Source organism: Phyllostomus discolor, chromosome 4 (assembly GCF_004126475.2).
Source record: "Phyllostomus discolor isolate MPI-MPIP mPhyDis1 chromosome 4, mPhyDis1.pri.v3, whole genome shotgun sequence".
In the NCBI taxonomy this organism is placed as follows: domain Eukaryota; kingdom Metazoa; phylum Chordata; class Mammalia; order Chiroptera; family Phyllostomidae; genus Phyllostomus; species Phyllostomus discolor.
In genome coordinates this window covers 76,693,858-76,705,972 of record NC_040906.2, presented here as the reverse complement: position 1 = coordinate 76,705,972, position 12,115 = coordinate 76,693,858, and the positions used below count along the sequence as shown (strand labels likewise).

The window sequence follows — 12,115 nt, the reverse complement described above, 5'->3', positions numbered from 1 at the left end:
TAATGTTTCTAATTTTTCTCAGTGAATTCATAGTTTAAGCTCTGTCAGTAGAAAGCTTGCTTTCTGTTCTTTGCCCTTAGGAAGACATCTAAGGTGGCAGGTATGGATGATGCACAGAGCACACAGACATAGGTAAGCGAGAGGCATCTGGCTCATAGCCACTCCTGGAAGCTATTACAACGTACCTGGTACCTCTGTGATCATCTTCTCTCTACTGCTGCATGTTCCAAAACATTTGTGGAATTACCATGACCCCTTGCCCTTTATGCCAACCCTCCAGCTCCAATGAAGATGATGAGTTTTTCAGTCACTTCTACTCCTTCTCTGAGGTCACAGAAATCTCAGATACTCTCTCAGGTCTCTTGGGAAAGTACGAGTCTAGGTTGTAAATGGTACTATCTCAGGTCCATTCTCCTAACATTTTACATGAAGACTATGGGACCAAACTAGCATAGAGAGATTATATACAAACCCTTTGGAATGCCTCAGAAGGTGAGGGAACATGGCTCAGGCGATTTTTATCATTAAGTCCTCCTAAACATATCTGAAGTTCCTACTAACCTCTCAAACTCTCACCTCCCATCCCTGAGAACTTACCTGGGGGAAAGTGTGCAGCTGGGCTCAGTAGTAATAAGGTGAATCCAATCTTTATCTTCCAACTTTAAAGCTTCTCTTTCCTTAGCATGAGAAAACTTGAGTTTATTCATGGGTTACGTTCATTGTTTCTTCTATTCTCTTTTCTTTTCCTTTTTTTTTTTTTGCTGTTTACAGCATAAAATCTATGCTCAGCCATATGAGACATGAGACAATTAGAATACCAAAATATCTGTCTATTGAAAACCAAAAGCCTTGACTTTTAAAGATAACTGTCTCTGCTCTAAATTTCAAAAGCTCAATTTAGAACTCAAAGCTAAAAAGTGTTTTGGTACTATCTATAGTGCTCTCCACTTAACAAATGACCCTGAAGCAATGAAATTTACTGGTTCACTCTGCAGAAGGAGTGGTAGGAAACCAGTTGTAAATGATGAAAAAAATTCTTAATTAGTATCTTCAGAGAATTTACTATCCCAAATATTTTTCCCAAACAGTATCATATTAATAGTTGTCCCTAAATCCATACATTTTTTCAGGTGAGGAGAAACTGGGAATTAATGTGTGACCAAAAGAGCATAGTAACAGGAGAACCTAAACTAGACCATTCATTTTCTAATCAGATTTAATACTTTATTCTGGAAAATTATTCAACAACAATTCTGAAGTTGAATATTAAGCATACATCTAGAAATTTAGTAAACTTAACTCTAAAAATTAGCAGAACCCATTCAGGATAAAACAATACACACAAAAAGAAAAGTAAGAGTGGGAAAGGGAGGTGAGGGGGGATTAGCCCTCATAGTCTATATGTGCTGGAAGTATAACACAGATCAGGGAGACACATCACACAAAATGCTCAGTGAGCCAAACAATGAATTGGCATTTGGTGGTCATTCACAGTGTCCATGTATACAACTGAAAATCGGATCAGTGTGCAAATGCTAGTGACTGGATAAAGAACAAATGGTAACCACCTCTCCTGGAGGCACAAACATATATGTTAAAAGAAAGCTGAGATATTTGTTTGTTTACCTATGTGAATGATATCCCTTCTTATTTCCTAGGTAGATTTTTTTCTCTTTCTGCTTTGTTATTTTTTTTACTTGTTGATGAGGAAGAAGGTTGGTGATATGCAAGATTACTGAAATATAATCATTGGTTTTTGAGCATATAAATAAAACCATCCAAAACATTTCTCTTTAAGTCAAGACTTTTGGGATGGACAGGAATAAATCATATAGAATTGGCAATTTACATTTTACCTAGTAACAAATAGTATAGGTAGAATGTCAACCTCAAACAATATGAAATTCACTGCTGAGGTCTTTGAAATAAACCCAGTGGCCTGCGTGGAATTTCAAATAATTCCAGATAAATGTTTTTGCCTGAACTGAGGAAATGCCTTTTCTATTTTCTCTGTTTTGAAATATATCCTGTCTCCCCTACTTTTTACTGCAGACAATTCAAATTTCATCATTTAGGTCTTAGTTCAAACATCAAACACTTCTAGAATATACTTTACACTCAGAGTTTACTCTGTTAAAATTTTGGCAAGTTAACTTTTGAATAAAGCTTGCCCTGAGGTTTTGAAAATTAAAAGTGGACATTTTTATAGGTAAAGTATTAAGTCAATTACTATTAAGTAAACCTCATGGTTAATGATTGTTTTGACTGGAATGTATGTAACCATAATTCAAATTGCTTTTTAATAGATAAACCCTTAAATATGCAAACATGTATTTTAGGAAAAAAATTGGCTATTTTTAATAAAGTAATTAAGTTCTTTTTTTCTATACAGTATAAGTTCAGAATTTTTTTAGTGTATGTGGCTGTTATAAATTACTACCAGAAAAATTTAGGTATTTTGTTATAACCATCTTTTAAATTAATTCTTAATGTTTTTCAAAGTAGATATACATTATGATCAATTTCAGTATCTCATATAAAAATATGCCATAAGTTTTTTATTTTCTCTTAGTTTACCCCATGACCAGGATCAAAATGTGGTATGAACTCAAGTCTAACATGAGTTCATATTACAAGCCATGAGACTTATTTTGCTATTTTTATTTATTATTTTTCAGTTAGATTCTCTGGTTATTCAAGATATTATTTTATTTAAAAAAAAACAATTTATTAAAAAATCATTTATTTTTGTTCAGCTACAGTTGTCTTAATTTTTCCTCTATTACTCTCCTCTGCCCTACCCACTCCTCACCTGCCACATTCAATCCCCCACCCTCAGTTATCTTTGTCCATGGCTCCTTTATACATACATGTTCTTTGACATAATCCCTCCCCGTCAATCCCCTGTTCCCCACCGTCTTGTCTGGTCACTGTCAGTTCTTTATTTCCATGTCTCTGGTTCTATTTTGTTCCCTCTTTTGTTTTGTTGAGTAGGATCCACTTATAGGTGAGATCATATGGTATTTGTCTTTCACTGCCTGGCTGATTTCCCTTAGCATAATGCTCTCCAGTTCCATTCCTGCTGTTGTAAAGGGTAGGAGTTACTTCTTTCTTTCTGCTGAGTAGTATTCCATTGTGTAAATGTACCATAGTTTTTTGACCACTCATTTACTGATGGGCACTTAGGCTGTTTCCAGCACTTGGCTATTGTAAATAATGCTGCTATGAACATTGGTGTGCATAGGTTCTTTTGAATTAGTGTTTCAGTATTCTTAGGGTATAATCCTAGTAGTGGAATTACTAGATCAAAGGGCAGATTCATTTTTAGTTTTTTGAGGAAATTCCACACTGTTTTCCACAGTGGCTGCACCTGTCTTCATTCCCACCAACCACATAGTAGGGTTCCCTTTTCTGTACAACCTCACCAGTACTTGTTACAGTTTGTTGATTTGTTTATGTTGGCCATTTTGACCACTGTGAAGTGATATCTCACTGTGATTTTAATTTGCATCTCTCTGATGATTACTGACGCTGAGACAGCATCCTATCCTTTCATATGTCTCTTGGCCCTTTGTATGTCCTCCTTGGAAAAATGTGTGTTCAGGTCCTTTGCCCATTTTTTAAAAGGTTTGTTTGTCTTCCTGGAGTGGAGTCATGTGAGTTCTTTATAATTTTGGAGATCAAACCCTTGTCTGAGGTATCACTGGGTGAGGTATCATATTTTCCCATATGATTGGTTGCCTTTTCCTTTTGCTGATGTTTTCCTTGGCATTGCAGAAGGGTTTTTTTGTTGGTTTTTTTTTTGTTTGTTTTTTTAATTTGATGTAGTCCCATTAGTTTATTCTTTCCTTTATATCATTTGCTCTAGGGGACATATTGGTAAAAATATTGCTGTGTGGAATATCTGAAATTGTCCTGCCTATGTTCTCCTCTAGGACTTTTAAGTTGCCACAACTTATATTTAAGTCTTTTATTCATCTCGAGTTTATTTTTGTGCATGATGTAAATCGGTGGTCCAGTTTTATTTATTGTTTTTTTTTTTGCATGTAACTGTCCAGATCTCCCAATATCATGTATTGAAGATAATATTTTACTTCATTTTATGCCCCTGCCCCCTTTGTCAAATAATAATTGACCATAGAGAGATGGGTCTCTTTCTGGGCTTTATTCTGTTCCGTAGGTCTATGTGTCTGTTCTTATGCCAGTACCAGGCTGCTTTGATTACAGTGGCCTTGTAATACTATTTGATATCAGGTATTATAATCCCTCCTACTTTGTTCTTCTTTCTCAGAATTGCTGAGACTATTTGGGCTCATTTATGGTACTATATAAATTTTTGAAATATTTTTTCTATGTTTGTGAAATATGTCCTTCTTAATTTAATTTTTTGTGTTTTTCTATTAGTTCCATTCCATAAACAACAATAGATTTAGCAGGTTTTCTCTTTCTCCTACCTATTCTCTCATTAATCCATATTTCATCAATCTTTACTTTCTTAGAGTTTACTTTATATTTCTTGATCTGAGTATATTTCTATTCTTTTACCAGTAAATTATAAATTACCAGTGAAATAGTTCACTTCCCTCTACTAATTGCCTAGTTTTACATTGTCATATAACATTTCCTTTTTTATGTTCTGTGCTCATATTTGTTTAATCTTAGTTTAATAATTAAATGCATTCATTAGTCACCACACATCTTTTTGTCATGATTTCCCAGTTTTCTCTTGCTGACTTAAGTTTCCCCTCAGGTAGGTTTTCAAGAAGAGGTCATGGGAAAAATATTAGCTGAACTTCTGTTTGGTCAACACCAGTAACCTTTATACAGTTTGGCTTATCCAAACATAATACTTATAATTATGTTTTCCTTCTCTTTCTTTGAGAACTATAGGTGTTTCTACAGTATTCTCTGTCATTACAGTTGTATTAGATAAATTTGAAGCCAAGCTGATGTTTTTTCCTTGGTTCTGTTTTCACTTTTTTTTTGCTAGGAACCAAGTTTTTTTTTCTTCATCTGTAAAATCCAATAACACTAATAAGCTATAAATGCAATTAATGACGCTGGGTTAATTCTCCCAAATCTTTCAGAGACAACATTGCATTGTTTTCAATATGTTGATTCAAGTCACTTTTTATTTAATCGAAATTGTCCTGGATTACAACTTTTTAAAAGCGAAAGTTTTTCTTTCGCTTTTCTTCTTTGAGAGCTCACTTGTTGCAGAACTTTTTTGTCTGATAATTATATTTATAATTTTCTCCCTAAACTATTTTGAATCTTTCCTTTTTCTTTTCCTTTTTGTTTATTTTTTCCCCCTTACAGCTATCCTCTTTCATGTCTTCTAGGTAGTTTCCTGCCTTCTTTGCATCCTTTCCAAATTCTTCTCTTTTTGTGTGTTTTACTTTTATTTTCTAATCCTTTTTTGATTCTTGTGAACTCATTTTTAATTCTCCTATTATCAAGCTATATCAGTCTTATTCTTGCAATTCTACTTAGTAATTTTCTGTCTTATAGAGTATTATTTTATTAAGTTTCTATTGTTTTGTTTATTTATTCATTTGCTTTATAGTCTTTTAAAAGTAAAAATTTATTTAGGTGGACTTGGCTATCAGAAATATTATATTACTCTTTCTCCAATTTTGTGTTTTTTAAATATATTTTATTGATTATGCTATTACAGTTGTCTCATTTCATCCCCTTCACTCCCCTCCACCCTGCACACCCTCTCCCACCCACATTCCCCTGCTTTAGTCATGTCCATGTGTCATAAGTTCTTTAGCTTCTACATTTGCCATACTATTCTTGCCCTCCCCTGTCTATTTTCTACCTACCATCTATGCTACTTATTCTCTGTACCTTTTCCCCCCTCTCTCCTCCTCCCACTCCCCTGTTGCTAACCCTCCATGTGATCTCCATTTCTGTGGTTCTGTTCCTGTTCTAGTTGACCAATTAGTTTGTTTTTGTTTTAGGTGTAGTTGTTAATAATTGTGAGTTTGCTGTCATTTTACTATACATGTTCTTTATCTTCTTTTTCTTAGATAAATCCCTTTAATATTTCATAAAATAAGGGCTTGGTGGTGATGACCTCCTTTAACTTGACCTTATCTGGCAGCACTTTATCTGCCCTTCCATTCTAAATGAAAGCTTTGCTGGATAAAGCATGTAGGTCCTTGCTTTTCATGACTTGGAATACTTCTTTCCAGCCCCTTCTTGCCTGCAAGATCTCTTTTGAGAAATCAGCTGACAGTCTGATGGGCACTCCTTTGTAGCTGACTGTCTCCTTTTCACTTGCTGCTTCTAGGATTCTCTCCTTCATTTTTACCTTGGCTAATGTAATTATGATGTGCTTTGGTGTGTGCTTTCTTGGGTCCAACTTCTTTGGGACTCTCTGAGCTTCCTGGACTTCCTGGAAGTCTATTTCCTTTGCCAGATTGGGGAAGTCCCCCTTTATTATTTGTTCAAATAACTTTTCCACTTGTTGCTCTTCCCCTTCCCCTTCTGGTACTCCTATAATTCAGATGTTGGAACAAGTGGAAAGATATCCTGGAGTTTCCTAAGCCTCTCCTCATTTTTTGAATTCTTATTTCTCCATTCCTTTCTGTTTGATTGTTGCTTTCTTCCTTCTGGTCCACTCCATTGATTTGAGTCCCAGTTCTCTTCTCATCGCTATTGGTTCCCTATGCATTTTCCTTCATTTCACTTAGCATAGCCTTCATTTTTTCATTTAATTTGTGACCTAATTCAAACAATTCTGTGAGCATCCTGACCACCAGTGCTTTTGAATGTGCATCTGATAGGTTGTCTATGTCTTCACTGCTTAGTTGTATTTGCTCTGGAGCTTTGATCTATTCTTCCCTTTGGGCCATTTTTTTTGTTTGTTTTTGTCTTGTCATGCCTATTACGTATAAGGGGCAGAGCCCTAGGTGTTCACCAGGGCGAGGCAACCCAGTTGCTGGGTTATGATGCTGTATGTGGGGGCAGGGTCCAAGAGGGAACAATGGCACTTACTCTGCTCTCTGTTGAAGAGTGTCCTTTCTGCCACTTCCCCCAAGGTAACTGGGCCTTCCTGGTGCTAATTCCTGTGTTGGTGGGTTTGTGCACATTCTAGGACTCCATGGGTCTCTCCAATACACTCTCCTGTGAGGCTGGGAGTCTCTCCCTGCACCTCAACCCCCACAGGTGTTTTCAGTCAGTGTCCCAAGGCTCTATTTCCTGAGGCTGGGACCCTGGGTTGCAAGGTCTGTCCTACTGCCCAGTTTCATCTGGCTTATCTGTGTGCAAATGTGGGACCGTTCGGACAGCCAGCTGCCTTGCACACAGTGCTTTACTTCACAATCGCTGCCTCACTGGGCCTGCCAGCCACCTGTGCATCCAGGGGCCACTTGCTGTGGTCTTGCGCCCGGGATGCCTCAAGAGCCCTGTGCCACCGCTTTTTGTGCTGTGATCCCTCTCTGCCTAGTTGCCTGACTCTGCCTTTCTTACCAGTCTAGATGAATGTGTATATTTTAACTCCTTGGTTGTGCAACTTCCATACAGCTCAATTTTCTGTCAGATCTGGTTGTTATCTTGTTTCTAAACTGTTGCTGACCTTATTTTGGTTGTGCAGGGAAGCACAGTGTGTCTACCTACACCTCCATCTTGGCCAGAAGTCTCAATTTTGTGTTTTTAATCTATTTTATAATTTTTCATCTAATATGCATACATAAGCATACATGTATATGATTTTTCCTATATATCTTGTATTTTATGTCTGGCCAATTAACATTTTTATTAAAATATAAAGGCAATTGATTTCTTTAGAAAATTATTCAAAATTTTTCAACTATTATATAAGTTTTTCTATACCATTTCCCTTTAGGATTTTTATTGTAAAAATATTGTTTTAATTGCTTTTCCTTTTTGAGCTTTAGCTATGTTTTAAAATAGAAAAAACTTACCATTTTTGTTTTTCATTTTATTTTAAACAAAAAAGGTCACTGTATAATAGTTCTTTGCAAAAAACAGTGTAACTATCAATAGGAATAAATTGATTTTATCCTTATTCTTGATAAGGTTATAAGCATTCCTTGTTTTAGGATATCATATAGAATTTATATACTTAAATATTTGATGACTCATTTCACAAGTGGTTTCAATATGCAGGCCCTGGATTACTGTGTTAACTGTGCTTATTTTTGTAGACCAAAATATCTAATGATGTTATTTATATTTTAGGTTAGTGGGATGGTTTGGTCATGAACTCAGCACTAGATTTAAAATGGATAACAGTAAGTATACTCCATTTTACTTTGTAAGTAATTTTATTTTAACTTTATCTTAATTTTCATCTGTCTTTGTATGATATGTAATATATATGCCACATGGAGAGGGCACTTTGAAAATGCCACTGAGAATTTTTAAAATAAAAAATGACATTTCTAGTGTAAGACTAAGTGTTTGTAGCTTTTAACATGATTTTGAGTCTATCCCTTTGTAGGGAGATCAGAGGAAATAAAATCTAACATAAAGGGCTCAGATCTCATTAATATGGAGTATCCAAAGCATGAGGCAGTGAGGGCAAGAAGGAATTTTTGGCCTGAAGTCAGACCCAGAGAGACTTGGGTGTCAATCCCACTTTGCTGCTTAATACTTCTGTGATGCTACACAAGTTACATCATCCTGTTTCTTCTTCTTCTTCTTCTTCTTCTTCTTCTTCTTCTTCTTCTTCTTCTTCTTCTTCCTCTTCCTCTTCCTCTCCTTCTTCTTCTTCTTCTTCTTCTTCTTCTTCTTTGTCTTACATATTTCACATGAATAACATCTCTTTCAGGATTTGTTTGGGGGGTAAGGACAATTAAAAACAGCAAACAGCAGTGTTATTGAAGAAATGTTCATTTTTATCTCCTCTTCTCCCAATTTTTCCTCCTTTTGTAACTTCTGCCACTTACTAAACAGTAGCAGTTAAACCTCAGTAGGTAGAAATGAAAGTACACCAGGCACAGTGGGCTCCCAAACTGCCCTGCTTCTTTTCCTCAGTAACTGTTTTCCATCACATGGGATACAAAAAGCTTCACAAATGTTGTGAGAGTTCAATTTAAACGAACTTGATTGTTCAGATTGCTCTCAACCCTGAGAGAGTATTTTAACCCAATTCACATTTGCAGAAATCAAGATGCAAAGGATGAAGATGGGCTCTTCTAGTCAGACAGAAAATGTCTTTTTTTTTATCTTGGCTGCTGAAATAATTAGCTATGTTGCTATTCCAGTTACTTAAATTCTTTGTGTTGGATTTCTTGTCTGTAAATGAGGGAACTGGATTAGATCAGGGGACAAAGTTTTTCTATGAAGGGCTGGATAGGAGATATTTTAAGCTTTTTGGGCCAAACTGTCACTGTGGCAAATACTCATCTCTGCCTTTGTAGTGCTAAAGTCATCATAGACATACATAAATGAATGAGTGGGGCTCTATTCCAATAAACCTTTATTTATAGAAACAAGTGGTGGGCCACATTTGGCCCACAGGACATTGTTTGCCTAATTTGGATTAGATGAATCTCTAAAGATACAGAATATTCTAAATTTCTTTCAGGCAGTTTTAGTTTTAATTGGGACTCTAGTCAGCAATCTTAACTCTATTGGATTTAACTTTCTACTATTCAATCTAATTCATTCTAATTAGCATACTATCTTATATTTACCTTTTTACTATATTGCACTTAGGCAGATTGTTTTTTTAAAACCTCTTTTAATTTCCCCCCCTAAGAGAAACCATTTAACTTACAGCTGAAAGTCACCTTCATAGGTCATTTCATTTATATGTCTGCCTTTGGGCAACATTACAATTACAAGCCATTTAAATCCTGATGTTTTTCTCTCATTGACATGGTTTCAGACAGAATAGCAAAGCCTGGAATAGGACAAGAAATATGGGTTTGGGAATAGCAGAGGTCAGGGTCCAGAGAAACTTCTACAAGAGGCCATTTTTATCTTATGTCTAAGGTCTCTAGCTTTTGACAGGCTGCCAAAAAGGTGAGAGCAGGGGAGACAATCATTGCAGGTGAATGGGGAAATGTGCCAATATTTAGGTCTATGGATTTTCTCTTAAACATCACAGAAGTCTTAGGAATAAAAACATTTTAATCTTATTATTTTCTCCCTAATAATTTACTGTTATTGAAGAAAATCAAATAATGAACATTTTTAAAGACATATTCTATGAAAATCACAATATTAATTTTTCAGACCTGCAGTTAATCCCTGGGGCCCATGGATTTAGAATTTCAAATCCTCCCATATTTCTGGTCTGTCCCTTACAGGCTAGTTTAGAGGTAAGTGATCTTCACTTCAATCTTCCGGCATCTCTACCTTTTTGTTACCTGATTGGGACATGTTGTAGTACTTTTGCTGATAATCAGCAAGATTATAAGTGCTCACTGTGCACAAACGCTGTACATGAACACTGTACTAAGGGTGGTTTCTTCCTTTAGGACAGTGACTGTATGTGAATTGTTACTTTTCATGTAGATATCCAGTCCCTAACAGAGTGCTGGGCACTTAAATGTTAAATAGAACAAACCAGGGGAGACATATTTTTAGTTCCACTTAGAATTTGTGTGAACTTGAATGAGCTATTTAATCTTCTATTGGTCTCTCTATATACAAAATAAACATTCAATAGTTAATTCTCAATTAATCCCATCATTCAATATTTATTCATTAAGGAATTACTATGTGCCAGACAATGCTGTGATTACTGGGGAGTCTGCTTCTTCTAGTTCTGTGAATCAATAAACTGACAAAGCCCCATGTGACAAAGCTATAGGAGGACCAGCTTTAAGGAGAGAAAATAAGAAAATATGTATGAAAAGTCAGAATAAAACCAAGATTGGGTAAGATTGTTTCATGAACTCCAGTAATTTTTTTTTTTAATTAGGGCTTCAGTGCCATTATATCTGTGTATAATCTCTACTGTTACAGGCTGAATATTTTTCTTTAAATTCATTCGTATTTATTTACTTAAATAAAGTTACTCTTACTCTAAATAATAATATCCAAGGAATTAATTTTTTTTCATAGATATGCATAAATATTTGCTTATTTCTATATATCTAGATGTTCATCTGTATCTTTATATATTCCAGCTAATTTTTGGATATTAATTGATTTTAGAGTGAGGCTAAATTTATTTAAGTAAATGTATTTTAATAATTATATATCATACTAATATTAATAGTATGAAAATATATATTTCATATACATATTTAAGTAAAATATAAGTGTTCATATATATTTCTAATAGAGATTTCAAATATATAGCTATTCAAATAGAATTTTTATTTTCAAAAAATGAAGAACCTCCTAAAATAATGTAGCTTATGATATTTTAGGAAACTGTTGTGGAGCAACCGGATAAAGACTTTCAAAATTTCTTCTAAACCTAAAATTGTAGGAATTCATCAACATTTATAGTAGTTTCTCATTTTGCCCACTGGGTGGCAGTGCCAAGTTCCTCTGTTTCTAAACAACTACCACTAGATTTTTGATAATCCACTTGTTTCATTCCATCCCAATTTAAAAAGAACAGGTACTCAGTTTGACCACTAGATGGAACTTGTGCTGTTCAAACTTTTTAGCTTTTTTTTTTTTTAAGTTAAAATAGAATCAGGAACAAAATTTTTTTCCAGTGATATATTTTGGGGGAGAATATGCTTAGCAAATTAGATAATGATATTTGAATTGTTTTTATAATATACATTTAGAAAAATATGTTAATCATTTTAAAACAAAATAAAGTTTTGCTTACTTTTCCAGTTTATATCAGGGAGAAGGAGTTACATTATTTGAAACAGACACAAAAGCATACTTAGGAAAAAACCTAGTACTTAAAGTAAACTTCCTCTTATTTTTTCCTCTTATTTTTCTTACCTTTGTAAGTACTCATCCATCTCAAGACATTTTCTTTTAGACATTCCAATTGGGTATTTCCTCTGCGGTGGGCAGGCTTTCAGGAAGGATTCAGCCCTTCTGCAATGGGAAGAGTCAGATTCTCATTTCCCCTACCACTAGTTTCCTACCAGAATGAGTTATAGTCACCTAGACAAGGTTTATATTATCAGCTGAAATGGGAAGACTGATTTCTCTT

The 12,115-nt window shown here is 34.9% G+C and overlaps 1 protein-coding gene across 3 annotated transcripts in view; it reads left to right on the top strand.

The window, feature by feature from the left end:
- Positions 1 to 12,115, top strand: part of KYNU (kynureninase) — a 96,473-nt gene that overhangs the window by 73,000 nt on the left and 11,358 nt on the right. For all 3 annotated transcript variants that reach the window (XM_028510056.2, XM_036023542.1, XM_036023543.1), the window contains 2 exons: positions 8,212 to 8,264; positions 10,216 to 10,301. In XM_028510056.2, the coding sequence (XP_028365857.1) occupies positions 8,212 to 8,264; positions 10,216 to 10,301 (139 nt within the window). The remainder of the gene's footprint in view (positions 1 to 8,211; positions 8,265 to 10,215; positions 10,302 to 12,115) is intronic.